The sequence below is a fragment of the Mobula birostris genome, chromosome 14 (assembly GCF_030028105.1).
Source record: "Mobula birostris isolate sMobBir1 chromosome 14, sMobBir1.hap1, whole genome shotgun sequence".
Taxonomy (NCBI): domain Eukaryota; kingdom Metazoa; phylum Chordata; class Chondrichthyes; order Myliobatiformes; family Myliobatidae; genus Mobula; species Mobula birostris.
This window is the reverse complement of record NC_092383.1, coordinates 37,826,222-37,843,807: the sequence shown is the minus strand read 5'-3', so window position 1 is coordinate 37,843,807 and position 17,586 is coordinate 37,826,222. Positions and strand designations below refer to the sequence as shown.

The following is a 17,586-nucleotide window of genomic DNA, read 5'->3' as shown; positions in this document are numbered from 1 at the left end:
TACAAATGCAGAAATCTCTCTACCTCTATCAGTTAATGGAACACACCAATAACCTATTAACAAATCAACCTTTGTAAGGAATTTGGCTTGTCCAACTTTATCCACACAATCATCTACCCTAGGGATTGGATATGCATCAGTTTTTGTCACAGTATTCACCTTCCTGTAATCTGTACAAAACCTAATACTATTGTCTGGCTTCGGCACCATAACACACAGTGAACTCCAATTCGAATTAGAATGTCTAATAATATTATTCTCTAGCACATAGAACGCTAAAAAGAGGTCGTTTAGAGATGGAAATAGGGACAAGCTGAGGGCAATACAGAGGGACCTCAAAGCCAGGATCAGGGAGGCTAAAGACAGTTACAAGAGGAAGCTTGAGTGGAAACTCCAGCAGAACAACATGAGAGAGGTCTGGAGGGGGATGAGGACCATCGCTGGGTTCCAGCAAACTAGCAACAGAGGAGCGGAAAGCAATGTGGACAGGGCCAACGAACTTAACCTGTTCTTTTAACAGATTTGACATTGTGGCCCCTGCCCATCCCACACATGAGCCATCTGTTGTCGGCCCCCAACCAACACATATTCCACTCCCCCTTCCTACTCCTCCTCACAGTCCCCCACCCTGCTCTCATGACTATACCCCTTCCCCACATGAAACCACCATGGTGGGCTTCACAGCTCTACTGGTGAGAAGACAGCTGAAACGTCTCAACCCAAGCAAGGCTGCAGGACCGGATGGTGTCAGTACCAGGGTGCTCAAAGCCTGTGCCCCTCAGCTATGTGGAGTACTTCGCCATGTATCCAACCTGAGCCTGAGGCTCCGGAGGGTTCCTGTACTGTGGAAGGCGTCCTGCCTCGTCCCTGTGCCGAAGACGCCACGCCCCAGCGGCCTCAATGACTACAGACTGGTGGCATTGATCTCCCACATCATGAAGACCCTGGAGAGACTTGTTCTGGAGCTGCTCTGGCCTATGGTCAGGCCACACTTAGATCTCCTCCAGTTCGCCTACCAGCCCCGACTAGGAGTTGAGGATGCCATCGTCTACCTGCTGAACCGTGTCTATGCCCACCTGGACAAGCCAGCGAGCACTGTGAGAGTCATGTTTTTTGACTTCTCCAGTGTGTTCAACGCCATCTGCCCTGCTCTGCTGGGGGAGAAGCTGACAGCGATGCAGGTGGATGCTTTCCTGGTATCATGGATTCTTGATTACCTGACTGGCAGACCACAGTACGTGTGCTTGCAACACTGTGTGTCCGACAGAGTGATCAGCAGCACTGGGGCTCCACAGGGGACTGTCTTGTCTCCCTTTCTCTTCACCATTTACTCCTCGGACTTCAATTACTGCACAGAGTCTTGTCATCTTCAGAAGTTTTTGGATGACTCTGTCATAGTTGGATGCATCAGCAAGGGAGATGAGGCTGAGTACAGGGCTACGGTAGGAAACTTTGTCACATGGTGTGAGCAGAATTATCTGCAGCTTAATGTGAAAAAGACTAAGGAGCTGGTGATAGACCTGAGGAGAGCTAAGGTACCGATGACCCCTGTTTCCATCCAGGGGGTCAGTGTGGACATGGTGGAGGATTACAAATACCTGGGGATACGAATTGACAATAAACTGGACTGGTCAAAGAACACTGAAGCTGTCTACAAGAAGGGTCAGAGCTGTCTCTATTTCCTGAGGAGACTGAGGTCCTTTAACATCTGCCGGACGATGCTGAGGATGTTCTACGTGTCTGTGGTGGCCAGTGCTATCACGTTTGCTGTTGTGTGCTGGGGTAGCAGGCTGAGGGTAGCAGACACCAACAGAATCAACAAACTCATCCGTAAGGCCAGTGATGTTGTGGGGATGGAACTGGACTCTCTCACGGTGGTGTCTGAAAAGAGGATGCTGTCTAAGTTGTATGCCATCTTGGTCAATGTCTCCCATCCACTACATAATGTACTGGTTGGGCACAGGAGTACATTCAGCCAGAGACTCATTCCACCAAGATGCAACACAGAGCGTCATAGGAAGTCATTCCTGCCTGTTGCCATCAAACTTACAACTCCTCCCTTGGAGGGTCAGACACCCTGAGCCAATAGGCTGGTCCTGGACTTATTTCATAATTTACTGGCATAATTTACATATTACTATTTAATTATTTATGGTTCTATTACTATTTATTATTTATGGTGCAACTGTAACGAAAACCAATTTCCCCCGGGATCAATAAAGTATGACTATGACTATGACTATGATACTTAATTTATTGTTCAGCAAGTTCACATTTTTCCCTACTCATCCGATATGGATGTTGTTATATGGGTTTTGCATCTCCAACATCTACATCATGTGTAGCTACGGTGGTTCTTCTAGGAACGTCTGGAAATAAATCCCTATATTTAAAAATTAACTGTTTCATCTGCTCTCTCTGCTCTGGCTGTAAATGAGCTAATTTCTCATCAATATTTTCCAGAATTTTTGAATTTGGTAACCTGGCAGAAATAATATTGGGTTTAAAATGAGTTTCAGATGAATCATTCATTAAGTTTTTAGTAAGATCAGACTCATTATTGACCACAAGTCATAGTAGCAGCTTCTCTCTCATTCATATTTATATGACACAGTTGTGTTGGCTTTCCTCGATCTGGAGTTTTTATCACGTAATCCACATCATTTACTTTAGATATAATCTCATAGGGACCGTGAAATTTAGCTTGTAATTGGTTCGTTTGCACCGGGAAAAGAACCAACACCTTATCTCCAGGCTTAAATGACCTCATTCTAGCATCCTTATCATACCAAGTTTTTATCTTCCCTTGAGCTGGTTTTAAATTTTCCTTGGCCAAGCTACAAACTTTATGTAATCTTTCTTTAAATTTCAAAACATAATCCAACAAATTAGTGTGTACCTCTTTATTAATCCACTGCTCCTTTAACAACGCCAAAGGTCCTTGAACTCTATGTCCAAACACAAGTTCAAAAGGACTAAAACCTAATGATTCCTGCACCGCCTCTCTTACTGCAAAAAGTAGTAAATGTACTTCTTCATCCCAGTCCTTTTCATTTTCCAAACAATAAGTCCTAATTATATTTTTAAGGGTAGAATGGAATCTTTCAAAGGCTCCTTGATATTCTGGATGATATGCAGATGAGGTAATCTGTTTTGCTCCCAATTTATAAAGTATCTGCTGAAACAATCCAGACATAAAATTACTACTTTGATCTGATTGTATTTCCTTAGGCAACCCAAAATAAGTAAAAAATTTTATAAGAGCCTTTGTCACAGTTTTGGCTGTTATATTTCTAAGAAGTATTGCCTCTGGAAACCTAGACGCTGTGCACATAATGGTCAACAAATATTGATATCCAGTTTTAGTTTTTGGCACAATCTATAATAATTTTGGGCCTACACAATCTATAATAATTTTGGAAAACGGCTCACCAAATACTGGAGTAACTTGATTAGGTTTACCCACAATTTGACACATATGACACGTTATGCAAAATGTCGCCACATCTTTTCTTAAACTAGGCCAATAAAAATGTTTAAAAACCTTGTTCATAGTTTTCTTTACACTTAGATGACCACCCAAAGGATTACTATGAGCCATAGTTAAAATCTCATTTCGATAAACTTTAGGAACAACTATCTGGTGATTAACTACCCATTCCTCACTTGCAGGAATTGTAGGTGATCTCCACTTTCTCATTAATACTCCCTTTTCAAAATAATATCCTACTGGCACCTTCTCAATTTCACTATCTGGAAGAGCTTGTTCCTTTAATTTAACTATCTCAGAATCTCCACCCTGTTCTGCTATCATCTCCTTCCTGCGATAAAGATAAATCTTCCTGGTCAGACCTACTACCAAAATCCTGATCAAATAATGAAGGTAAGAAAGTTTCTGACACATCCTCAAAATTCGCATCCTGAGTTGAACAGCCATAGGTAACAACCTCATCCTGTACCTCAGTCTTCTTAGCCATAGCTCGGGTTACAACACAGGAAGAATCCGTGTTAGAATCTCTCTGTGGTTCCTCAGGAAAACAGGCTTTATTGCCAAATGTACATCAGGAAAAACTTACAATATTTACAAATAATGCCAAAATGTCTTTCCTTCACATGTCTCCCTTCATCCTTACCTTTCTCTCTAACTTCAGATTTAATTTCTGGTTTACCTTGACTCTCTGTGCTATTTCTCCTTTTAAAAGTCCTACTTGGAGAAAATTTATTCTTACGAATTAAAGTATACTCATCAGTTAATTTAGCAGACTCCTGCAATGTAGCGGTGTCCCTTTCATTTAGGTATATCCTTACTTCAACAGGAATGCTCCTTTTAAATTCCTCCAGTTAAATCAACTCTTTTAATTTATTATACTCCCCATTCACATTTTTAGAGGAAACCCATCTCTCAAAAGTCAAAGCCAAAGTTAAAGCAAAGGAGAGGGCATACAAGGGAGCAAAAATTAGTGGGAAGACAGAGGATTGGGAAGTTTTTGAAACCTTACGAGAGGAAACTAAGAAGGTCATTAAGAGGGAAAAGATTAACTATGAAAGGAAGCTAGCAAATAATATCAAAGAGGATACTAAAAGTTTTTTCAAGTATATAAAGAGTAAAAGACAGGTGAGAGTAGATATAGGACCGATAGAAAATGATGCTGGAGAAATTGTAATGGGAGATAAGGAGATGGCAGAGGAACTGAACGAGTATTTTGCATCAGTCTTCACTGAGGAAGACATCAGCAGTATACCGAACACTCAAGGGTGGCAGGGAAGAGAAGTGTGCGCAGTACGACAGAGAAAGTACTTAGGAAGCTGAATAGCCTAAAGGTAGATAAATCTCCCCGACCAGCTGGAATGCACCCATGTGTTCTGAAGGAAGTAGCTGTGGAGATTGCGGAGGCATTAGTGATGATCTTTCAAAAGTTGATAGATTCTGGCATGGTTCCGGAGGACTGGAAGATTGCAAATGTCACTCCGCTATTTAAGAAGGGGGCAAGGAAGCAAAAAGAAAATTATAGACCTGTTAACTTGACATCAGTGGTTGGGAAGTTGTTGGAGTCGATTGTCAAGGATGAGGTTACAGAGTACTTGGAGGCATATGACAAGATAGGCAGAACTCAGCATGGATTCCTTAAAGGAAAATCCTGCCTGACAAACCTATTACAATTTTTTGAGGAAATTACCAGTAGGCTAGACAAGGGAGATGCAGTGGATGTTGTATACTTGGATTTTCAGAAGGCCTTTAACAAGGTGCCACACGTGAGGCTACTTAACAAGATAAGAGCCCATGGAATTAGTGGAAAGTTACATACGTGGATAGAGAGTTGGCTGATTGGCAGGAAACAGAGAGTGGGAATACAGGGATCCTATTCTGGTTGGCTGCCGGTTACCAGTGGTGTTCCACAGGGGTCCGTGTTGAGGCCACTCCTTTTTACATTGTACATCAACGATTTGGATTATGGAATAGATTGCTTTGTGGCTAAGATTGCTGATGATACGAAGATAGGTGGAAGGGCTGGTAGTGCCGAGGAAATGGAGAGTCTGCAGAGAGACTTGGATAGATTGGAAGAATGGGCAAAGAAGTGGCAAATGAAATACAATGTTGGAAAGTGTATGGTTATGCACTTTGGCAGACCATTATTTAAATGGGGAGAGAATTCAAAGTTCTGAGATGCAACGGGACTTGGGAGTCCTCATACAGGATACCCCTAAGGTTAACTTCTAGGTTGAGTCAGTAGTGAAGAAGGCGAATGCAATGTTGGCATTCATTCCTACAGGAATAGAGTATAGGAGCAGGGATGTGATGTTGAGGCTCTATAAGGCGCTGGTGAGACCTCACTTGGAGTACTGTGGGCAGTTTTGGTCTCCTTATTTAAGAAAGGATGTGCTGACGTTGGAGAAGGTACAGAGAAGATTCACTAGAATGATTCCGGGAATGAGAGGGTTAACATATGAGGAACATTTGTCCACTCTTGGACTGTATTCCTTGGAGTTTAGAAGAATGAGGAGAGACCTCATAGAAATATTTCAAATGTTGAAAGGCATGAACAGAGTGGATGTGGCAAAGTTGTTTCCCATGATGGGGGAGTCTAGTACGAGAGGGCATGACTTAAGGATTGAAGGGCACCCATTCAGAACAGAAATGCGAAGAAATTTTTTTAGTCAGAGGGTGGTGAGTCTATGGAATTTGTTGCCACGGGCAGCAGTGGAGGCCAAGTCATTGGGTGTATTTAAGGCAGAGATTGATAGGTATCTGAGTAGCCAGGGCATCAAAGGTTATGGTGAGAAGGCAGGGGAGTGGGACTAAATGGGAGAATGGATCAGCTCATGATAAAATGGCGGAGCAGACTCGATGGGCTGAATGGCCGACTTCTGCTCCTTTGTTTTATGGTCTTATGGTCTTAAAACACACAAATTTCTTGTAGGCAAATTCCATGTAAGTTTTTTCCACAGATTTCTTCAAATTTCTGAATCTTTCTCCATACGCCTCCGGAACCAATTCATACACCTTCAATATATGCTGCTTCACAGTATCATAATTCAGTGCTTGCTCAGCATTTAAAGCTGTATCAACTTGTTGTGCTGGGGTCAAAGCATCACTCAGAACACACTGGAGGAACTCAGTAGGTTGGGCAGCATCCATGGAAACGAACAGTCAACGTTTTTAAAATCCTTGTCTAAGATACAATGAAAGTATCTTCCCTGCATTTATCCTAACAAATCTCTTTTTAACTCTAAACATGTATTACTCACAGAGATACAGACTGATGTTTGTTAGTTGTCCCTAACAGCTCTAGGAACTCGCTGGAGAACCTAAGCTTTCTGTCCTTAGTTCAGATGAAAGACCATTGACCATGTTTCTCTCTCCACAGATGCTGTCTGATCTGCTAGTGTTGGTAACATATTTCATGGCTTTCCAGAACTGATGTGCCCAGTGCAATGGGATCATAAATCCCTCTGCCCTGAGATTCTGAAGCTCCTAGAAAGGTGCACAGAATGGTACAGAGCAGAGTGCATGTAACAGCCTCAGGCACACGTGACTAAATTTTGCACATTTCCCAACAGAATCTATGCTGCTCGGTGTTCTGTACAAGGACACAACACTGTACGCGGCACCACAAGGCATCAGTGGGCTGGGCCTGTTTTCTGGAAGATTTGGACTACAGACTTCAGCACATCTACAGATTGAAGGGGAAATAACTGGGAGCAACTTGTCAGAAGATAGGAGTTTGTAGGCAGGCTGGCAGGCAGGCAGTCAGGGTGAGGTGTGAGCAGAGGTGGGGTGGATGGCTCATGCCAAGAGGTGCGGTGAACACTGGAGTAGGAGGGTGCACCAGAGTTTGGGAGCTTATGGGAGGTCAGTACAGTGTGGAGCGATGAAGGATGAGAGATGATCTGGGCATATTCCTCCCTGTGGCCGGTAAGAATGCAGAGTAGATGTGCTCTTTCTTCCAGCGTGGCCTCGAGCGCAGTCCCACAGAAAGGTGCTGTTCTAAGGACGATCAGTGAAACTGTACATGGTGCAGGACATCTCAAACTCAGCAACTGCTGGAGCATCCATCCCCATCACTATGTGTAGGACCAGCCCTCATTGCCCTTGAGGAGGGGGTGATGATCTACTGTTGTCCTCCTGTGGAAGGTGCTCCCACTCTGCTATTGGGGAGGGAATGTCAGCATTTAACTCCAGTGACAATGGTAGACCTGTGATACGTCTGTTTGGAGGGGAGCCTTCAGGAGGTGGTGTTAGCTCACAACTGCTGATAGTCAGCTCCATCTTGGGTACTAATCTACAAAGTACCCAGGACACCTTCAAGGAGTGATGTCTCAGAAAGGCAGCATCCATTATTAAGGACCCCTGGCACCCAGGACATGCCCTTTTCTCACTGTTACCATCAGGTAGGAGGTACAAAGGCCTGAAGGCACACACTCAGCGATTCAGGAACAGCTTCTTCCCCTCTGCCACCCGACTCCTAAATGGACATTGAACCCATGAACACCACCTCACTTTTTTAATAAATATTATTTCTGTTTTTGTATGATTTTTATCTATTGAATATACATATACTGTAATTGATTGATTTATTTATTATCATTTTTTCTTTTTTTTTCTTCTTCTATATTATGTATCACATTGAGCTGCTGCTGCTAAGTTAACAAATTCCACAACACATGCCGGTGATAATAAACCTGATTCTGATTCGGACATCAGGGATCTGTGTGTGAGGCCTGGGTGAGTGACTTTGTATATTGTGCATAAGGTGAGAAAAATATCTAAAAAGGCGCTTTATCTGAATGTCTGTGGTGTTTTAAACAAGGTCAGTGAGCTTGTGTCACTGGGGTTATAATGATTTAGTGTTCATTACAGAAACATGCTTGCAGGGCGGAGATGGTTGGGAATTAAATCTTGAAGGTTAGCAGGTAATACGGAAGGATAGGCAGGAAGGTAAGGACGGTGGGGTAGCACTCTTAATTAAGGTTGTGATATGGGCTCAGGAGTAGAATGCTGAGTCCATCTGGGTAGAGGTTAGGAATAGTTTAGGCAAACACCACAGCAGGAGTTGTCTACAGACCACCGGTTAGTAACTTCACAGTGACATGGGCAATGAGCCAAGAAATATCTGATGCATGTAAGAACGTAATGGCAAATCGAGCTGGTTGATGCGCCCTTGAGGATACATCTGTTGATAGCTTTCCTGAACAACATGTTAGTGAACTTTCAAGGCAATATGCTACCTTAGTCCTGTGCAATGAGACAAGTAAAATTAACAATTTTGTTGTTAAGGATCCTCTTGGAAAGAAAAATCACTATGATTCAATTTCTCATACAAATGGATGGTACAATAATTTGATCTAAAACCAGTGTATTATGCCCAAGCAAGGGACAACGGGATGAGACAAGAGCTGGCTAACGTGAACTTAGAAAAAAATTTCCCTTCCCCTCCCCTCTTCTTCGATTCCCCAATCTGGCCTTCCACTTCTTCTCACCTGCCTATCACTTCCCCTGGGTCCCTCCTCCTTCCCTTTCTCCTCTTCTCCCCTATTAGGTTCCTTCTTCTCCAGTCCTTTATCTTTCCCATCCAACTGGCTTCACCTATCACCTTCTTGCCATCCTCCTTCCCCTCCCCACCACCTTTCAATTTTGGCGTCTTCCCCTTCATTTTCAGTTCCAAAGAAGGGACTCGGCCTAAAACGTTGACTGTTTCCATAGATGCTGCCTGACCTACTGAGTTCTTCCAGTATTTTGTGTGTGTTGCTCTGGATTTCCAGCATCTGTAGGTTTTTCATGTTTATGGTAGTCTGAGAAAACAGGCTATATAGTGGTATAGTTGAGGAACAGTGGAAGACTTTCCAAAAGATTTTTAAGGTACTCTTTAATATATTCCAATTAAAAGCAAGGACAATCAGAGTGGGGAGAGGCAGCCTTGGATAAAGGAAGGCATCAAAGTTGAAAGAATAGTGGGAAATGGGAAAATTGGGAAAATTTTAAAAACAACAAAGAACCACTGAGCAAGCAATAAAGAAGTGGGTATTTAGATTATAAAAGTAAACTAGCACAGAAGATAGTAAAAGTTTTTATAATTATCTAAATCAAAAGAGGATGGCCAAAGTGAAAGTAGGTCCCTTGGAAGATGAAAGTGAGGAATTAATATTGGATATTGTGGAAATGGCCATGGCCTTGATCGGCAATTTTGTGGCAGTCTTCATGATGGCGGACACATCTAACATGCCAAAGAGAAAAGTTATATAGCTGAAGACGTTGACAATTGACGTCACTAAAGAGGTAGCAATGAGCAAACTAGTGGGCCTAACAATAGACAAATCCCCTGGTCCTGATGGGTGCATCCCAGGTTACTGAAAGAAATGGCAGAAGTTATAGCAGGTACATTTGTGATAACTTATCCAAATTCTCTGGACTCTGGGCAGGTCCTAGTAAATTGGAAAGCAGGAAATGTCGTGCGACTGTTTTAAAAAATGATGCAGGAAAAAGACTGGGCTCCAATGGGTTTCCCTATCCTGGGCAGTGAGTGCTAGGATGGCCAGATTCATGGGGCATCTGTAAAATAGAAAACAAAGTGTACAAATGGATATTTGTTTGAAGCAAACAAAGAGTTAGAAACATAGAAAATAGGTGCAGGAGTAGGCCATTTGGCCCTTCGAGCCTGCACTGCCATTCAGTATGATCATGGCTGATCATCCAACTCAGAACCCTGTACCTGCCTTCTCTCCATACCCCCTGATCCCTTCAGCCACAAACATAGAAACATAGACAATAGGTGCAGGAGTAGGCCATTCAGCCCTTCGAGCCTGCACCGCCATTTATTATGATCATGGCTGATCATCCAACTCAGAACCCTGCACCAGCCTTCCCTCCATACCCCCTGATCCCCGTAGCCACAAGGGCCATATCTAACTCCTTCTTAAATATAGCTAATGAACTGGCCTCAACTGTTTCCTGTGGCAGAGAGTTCCACAGATTCACCACTGTCTGTGTGAAGAAGTTTTTCCTCATCTCAGTCCTAAAAGGCTTCCCCTTTATCCTTAAACTGTGACTCCTTGTTCTGGACTTCCCCAACATTGGGAACAATCTTCCTGCATCTAACCTGTCCAATCCCTTTAGGATTTTATACATTTCAATAAGACCCCCCCTCAATCTTCTAAATTCCAGCGGGTATAAGCCTAGTGGATCCAGTCTTTCATTATATGAAAGTCCTGCCATCCCAGGAGTCAATCTGGTGAACCTTCTTTGTACTCCCTCTATGGCAAGAATGTCTTTCCTCAGATTAGGGGACCAAAACTGCACACAATACTCCAGGTGTGGTCTCACCAAGGCCTTGTACAACTGCAGTAGTACCTCCCTGCTTCTGTACTCCAATCCGCTTGCTATGAATGCCAGCATACCATTCGCCTTTTTCACCACCTGCTGTACCTGCATGCCCGCTTTCAATGACTAGTGTACAATGACACCCAGGTCTCATTGCACCTCCCCTTTTCCTAATTGGCCACGATTCAGATAATAATCTGTTTTCCTGTTTTTGCCACCAAAGTGGATAACCTCACATTTATCCACATTAAATTGCATCTGCCATGAATTTGCCCACTCACCTAACCTATCCAAGTCACCCTGCATCCTCTTAGTTTCCTCCTCACAGCTAACACTGCCGCCCAGCTTCGTGTCATCCACAAACTTGGAAATGCTGCATTTAATTCCCTCGTCTAAGTCATTAATATATATTGTAAACAACTGGGGTCCCAGCACTGAGCGTTGTGGTACCCCACTAGTCACTGCCTGCCATTCTGAAAAGGTCCCATTTATTCCCACTCTTTGCTTCCTGTCTGCCAACCAATTCTCCATCCACATCAATACCATACCCCCAATACCATGTGCTTTAAGTTTGCACACTAATCTCCTGTGCGGAACCTTGTCAAAAGCCTTTTGAAAATCCAAATATACCACATCCACTGGTTCTTCCCTATCCACTCTACTAGTTACATCCTCAAAAAATTCTATGAAATTCGTCAGACATGATTTTCCTTTCACAAATCCATGCTGACTTTGTCCAATGATTTCACCGCTTTCCAAATGTGCTGTTATCACATCTTTGATAACTGACTCTAGCATTTTTCCCACCACCGATGTTAGGCTAACCTGTCTACAATTCTCCGGTTTCTCTCTCCCTCCTTTTTTAAAAAGCGGGGTTACATTAGCCACCCTCCAATCCTCAGGAACTAGTCCAGAATCAAAAGAGTTTTGAAAAATTATCACTAATGCATCCACTATTTCTTGGTCTACTTCCTTAAGCACTCTAGGATGCAGACCACCTGGCCCTGGGGATTTATCTGCCTTTAATCCCTTCAATTTACCTAACACCACTTCCCTACTAACATGTATTTCCTTCAGTTCCTCCATCTCTCTAGACCCTCGGTCCCCTACTATTTCCGAAAGATTATTTATGTCCTCCTTAGTGAGGACAGAACCAAAGTAGTTATTCAATTGGTCTGCCTTGTCCTTGTTCCCCATGATCAATTCACCTGTTTCTGTCTGCAGGGGACCTACATTTGTCTTAACCAATCTTTTTCTTTTCACATATCTATAAAAGCTTTTACAGTCAGTTTTTATGTTCCCTGCCAGTTTTCTCTCATAATCTTTTTTTTCCCCTTTCCTAATTAAGCCCTTTGTCCTCCTCTACTGGACTCTGAATTTCTCCCAGTCCTCAGGTGTGCCACTTTTTCTGGCCAATTTGTATATTTCTTCTTTGGAACTGATACTATCCCTAATTTCTCTTGTCAACCATGGGTGCACTACCTTCCTTGGTTTATTCTATTGCCCTTGAAGATTATGGAATTGAAAATCTTACTGAATTTATCAATGACATTTATGAGTTGGACCCGGAACACCTCCCCCCAGCTTGAGAGGCAAGTTTAATCATTATTACAATCAGTGCTGGGCTGGCCTTTGTGATTCTGCTCAAATTTTCAGGTGTGAACAAAACCAGGGTCTGAAGTAAACATCACAACTCACGCGCATCCCCGAAGCAGCAAACACATGTAGTAATGGTTCTATTCCTAAACAACAGCCACTCTACACCACCTGGTACATACTCTTGTCTCATTACTGCCATTAGAAAGAAGGTTCAGGAGCCTGAATACCCACATTCAATGCTTTAGTAACAGCTTCTATCCCTCCACCATAAGATTTCTGATTGGTTGATGAACCCATGAGCCCATCTTTTGCAGTATTTTTTTATTTTGGTAACTTATAGTAGTCCTTATTTCTTGCTACTGCATGGCAACAACTTTCACGATATAGTTCAGCGACAGTAAATCTGATTCTGATTCTGAACACCTAGTAGCGCCTCAACTTCCAGTGAAGAGGGCAAGCAGAGCATGGGCAATGACCTCTGACCTATTCTGTTTGTCAGTGACTTAAGTATAAACTTCCCATCCCTGAAGAGGTGGGAATCCATCTCTGATAGGCCACAAGTGGCAATGGAGCCTCACGCTATGACTACTTTGTGGACCGAACTCATGGGGCATTTGTAAAGCAATCGACAAAGGGAAGAAATGGATATCCAGTTAACTGAAATGAAGGATTGGCCCCAGAAAATGCCTTCACTTTGAAGAGGTGGGCCCAGGCATCATTACAGTCAGTGCTGGACTGCCCTGTGTGATTCAACTCAAATCTTCAGGTGTGCACTGAAATTGACTTTGTGTTTTTTTTGTTCCAATTATGTTCTTTCCTATAAACATTTTTTCAAATTTATATTTGTTTTGGGAATGCTACTTATCTGATCAAATCAAGAATATCACTGGTAAAAAGCTCCTCTGTTCTTCAGGTGGATGTTTGAAAGCAAAGGACGGTACCAACATTATGGAAAAAGATGAGATTATGAACAGATGGGCTGAGTATATTCAGGAATTGTTTGAAGACAATCGAGGCGAAAAACCAGAAATTAAGAAGAACTTCGAAGGTCCAAGTATTTTAAAATCTGAAGTTTGTAATGCAATAAGTAAGATGAAAGGCAACAGGTCCTAATGAATTAATAATAGAACAAATTATTGCCCTTGAAGATTATGGAATTGAAAAACTTACTGATTTAATCAATGACATTTATGAGACTGGAATAATACCAGAAGAGATGAAAAAATCAATATTTATCACTCTTCCTAAGAAACCTGGAGCAATAGATGTGAATTACATAGGACCATAAGTTTAATGAGTCATATCACCAAGATACTTTTAAGAATTTTGATGATAAGAGCTGAAAGTAAGACACAAACTGAAACAGGTAAAGAACAACGTGGTTTTGTGAAAGACAAAGGTACAAGAAACGCAATATTGATGTTAAGGATACTATCAGAATGAGCTATTCAAATGCAAAAAGATTTGTTTGTTTTATCGACTACACAAAAGCATTTGATAAAGTGAAGCACAATAAGTTATTTGAAATATTACAGGAAACTCTAGATCAGATTCGAACCACCTCCGCCTAATCAGAAATCTGTACTGAAAACAAACTGCCGCTGTAAGAATAGATGAAAATCAAGAGAAGTGTTAGACAAGGGTGTGTTTTCTCCTCTGATTTATTTAATGTGGACAGTGAAACAATATTACAAAAAATAAGAGACATCTTGGGAATCAAAGTTGGCATCAATAATTTCAGATATGCAGATGACACTGTGCTAATTGCAAGTACATTGAAGAACTACAAAACTTAATTGATATGATTGTTGAAGAAAGTGCAAAAATGGGTCTATCTATCAACGGAAAAAAGGGAGAATGTATGGTGATATCCAAAAAGAAGGAGAATGCTACCTGCAGGCTGAGAATAAATGGGGAAGACATAAAACAAGTACAGAACTTTTGCTACTTAGGAAGCTGGGTGACATCAGATGGCAGGTGCGACTTGGACATCAAAAGAAGAATAGGGATGGCAAAAGACACCTTTATGAGAATGAAGAGTATACTGACCAAACTAAACTAGGCATGACAACCCGCCTCAGAGTACTGAAATATTATGTTTATCCAGTTATGTTACATGGCTCAGAATGTTGGACAATATCTAGTAACATGAGGAAACAAATTGAAGCAGCAGAGATGTGGTTTTTGAGGAGGATGCTGCAAAGAATATCATGGACAAAACAAATATCTAACGAGGATGTCATGAACAGAGCAAGCACAAAAAGAGAAATAATGTATGAGATCATGAAAAGGCAACGTAACTTTATTGGACATGTGATTAGGAAAGAGGAGTTAGAATGCACGGTAATTATGGGAAAGATTGAGGGAAGAAAGCAAGAGGAAGGCAAAGACAAATGATGATGGAGACAGCAGCCAGAGAACTGGAAATGAATACCAATGAATTGATCCACTTGACCCAAAACAGGAGTGTGTGGGCCATGGCAGTCAAAGCTCAAACTGGGCACGGCACCTGATGATGGTGATGATGATGATGATGATGATGGTGATGATGATGATGATGACTTATCTGATGCAATATGCTGCTGACGCAGGTAACTCTGTCATTGTAACTATGCATACGTGTACTTGTGCATATGACAATAAACCCAGCTTTGACTTTGACTACAGCTCAGTATCCACATCACTGAAACCTCCTTCAACCCGTCACCATCCCTTTGCCCCAGGAGTGGCATCTGTCCATTCCCTGCCTTGCCTCTAAACTCTGGAATTCTCTGTCTTCCCCTCACCATTTAAAATTCACCAACTTGACGGGAGATTTTTGGCATTTCTTTCAGTAGTTCAATAGTTCTGTTTAATATCAGAGAATGTTTACAATGTATAACCTGAAACTCTCGCTCCTCGCAGAAATCCATGAAAATAGGAGTTCCCCCAAAGAATGACAGTAAAAATGTTAGAATCCCAAAGCCACCCCATTCTCCCCCTCCCATGCACAAGCAAAGAAAAGCATCAACCCTCCCCTCCCCCACTTATTGCAGCAAAAATCATCAGCAGCCACCACCGTCCAAGCAAGCAATTGCAAAGCCCCAGAGAGAGACCATGGTCTACAGTACAGGAGAACTAATCGTTCTTCCGACAATTCAACATGCGACAGGCCCTCCCTCTCTCCCTAAGAAAGGGGCTGAGAGCTGTCACTCAGTGAGAGCGGAGACAAAAACAGTATAACTCGCTGATTACACTGATAAAGTCTGCTGCCTCACTTTGCTTCAAGTTCTCTGACTTGAGAATCAGCAGCAAATGAGAGAGAGAGAGAGGAAGAGGTGAGGGAGGGAGCAAGAGAGAGAGGGAGAGAGAAGGAGGGAGAAAGAAGGAGAGAGGGAGAGAGAGGCAGGGAGGGAGAGAAGGTGGGGAGAGGTGGGAGAGAGGGAAGGAGGGTGGGGGGGAGAGAGAGATTCACTGAGTATAGAGTCCTCCGACAGCTAATCCACTGTTCCCAATATTCCGTTTTCTATTAACTAAGTCAACTTAGTTTTCTATTAACTTAGTTAGCTATGTGTCAGTGATACTATTTTAAGCATTTAAAGAAATTAGTTTACAGCTTTAGCCTTCCCATCCTTTTAAAGTTGTGCGAGGAAGAATAGCAAACATTATCATGTGACAATTTACGAATGTTACTCCATGGCTCTGTAATGTTTTCCTATGAGGATTGAACAGTGCATGGAAGGAGTTCACAATTCATAGATCTCATCAAGAGAGAGAGAGAGAGAATTGTTTGCTGGTCTGGCATGTCAGATTGCAAAATCCTTCTTGTTTTACTGCAATATAGCTAAATAAAGCAATCTGTATGTTTTAGCTTGAGAGTATTGCATAGTGTCATTGTACACAGAAAGACTGGATGAGTGTCAGGTTGTTGGGCAGTTCTTTCTAATGGCGACTAAATTCTATCAGTGCAGCAGAGTACATGAATAAAGATAACCCTTCCTGACAGAGCAATTCACCATAGACTTTAATAAAATCCATGTGGAATACCGACAAACACAGAATATAAGTTGGAAAATTATGTTCACAGTTTGGAAATATGTATAAGAAGGGACAGCATTCAATGGAGAAATAGAGAAAGAAAAGTCGTACAGAACCCTCTGTTATTATTTTGCATAAAGTCAGTTGAACCTCTGTAAAATGGCAATAATTTGAAGAAGTGAACATAGAAAATGAAATGGATGCTGCACTCTTTAACAGCACATCATAACTCTGAAACTCTCAGAACTTCAGTATTGCAGACCAGCTGATTTTCCAGACTATTAGATTCTACTTCATTAATATTCCATTAACCTCTTAATTCCCTTTTCAAACACATGTATAATGCAGCAACGTTTCAGGAAACACGCTAAGTTTCAAGGGAAAGTGTCCAACAGAACGAGTTCAGTTTGGAGGGGGTACAGGAACCGAGACTCCAGTGAGTGGAAGGACATATAGGTGGTGTCAGGACTGCAGTGATTGGCTGGGGAGTATGAGGACCATGGCCTCAGTGATTGGTTGGGAAATATGGGGGTCATGGTCCCAGTGGCTGGCAGGAGAGTATGGTGCAGAACTCCAGTGATTGGTTAGACAGTATGGCGATCAGGGCTCCAGAGATTTGTTGTGTGTTATGGGGGGCAGGGCCCCAGAGATTGGTTGGGGATATAAGACCATAAGACAAAGGAGCAGAAGTCGGCCATTCTGCCCATCGAGTCTGCTCCACCATTTTATCATGAGCTGATCCATTCACCCATTTAGTCCCACTCCCTCGCCTTCTCACCATAACCTTTGATGCCCTGGCTACTCAGATACCTATCAATCTCTGCCTTAAATATACCCAATGACTTGGCCTCCACTGCTGCCCGTGGCAACAAATTCCATAGATTCACCACACTCTGACTAAAAAAATTTCTTTGCATTTCTGTTCTGAATGGGCGCCCTTCAATCCTTAAGTCATGCCTTCTCGTACTAGACTCCCCCATCATGGGAAACAACTTTGCCACATCCACTCTGCCCATGCCTTTCAACATTGGAAATGTTTCTATAAGGTCTCCCCTCATTCTTCTAAACTCCAAGGAATACAGTCCAAGGGCAGACAAACGTTCCTCATATGTTAACCCTTTCATTCCCGGAATCATTCTAGTGAATCTTCTCTG

General features: G+C 42.4%; 1 protein-coding gene across 1 annotated transcript in view; it reads left to right on the top strand.

Annotated features, from left to right (window-relative positions):
* Positions 1-15,052, top strand: part of mthfs (5,10-methenyltetrahydrofolate synthetase (5-formyltetrahydrofolate cyclo-ligase)) — a 105,486-nt gene extending 90,434 nt beyond the window's left edge. Inside the window, exon 3 of the mRNA XM_072278387.1 lies at positions 13,329-15,052. Within this exon, the coding sequence (XP_072134488.1) occupies positions 13,329-13,528 (200 nt within the window). The 3' untranslated portion in view covers positions 13,529-15,052. The remainder of the gene's footprint in view (positions 1-13,328) is intronic.
* The last annotated feature ends 2,534 nt before the right edge of the window (positions 15,053-17,586 follow it).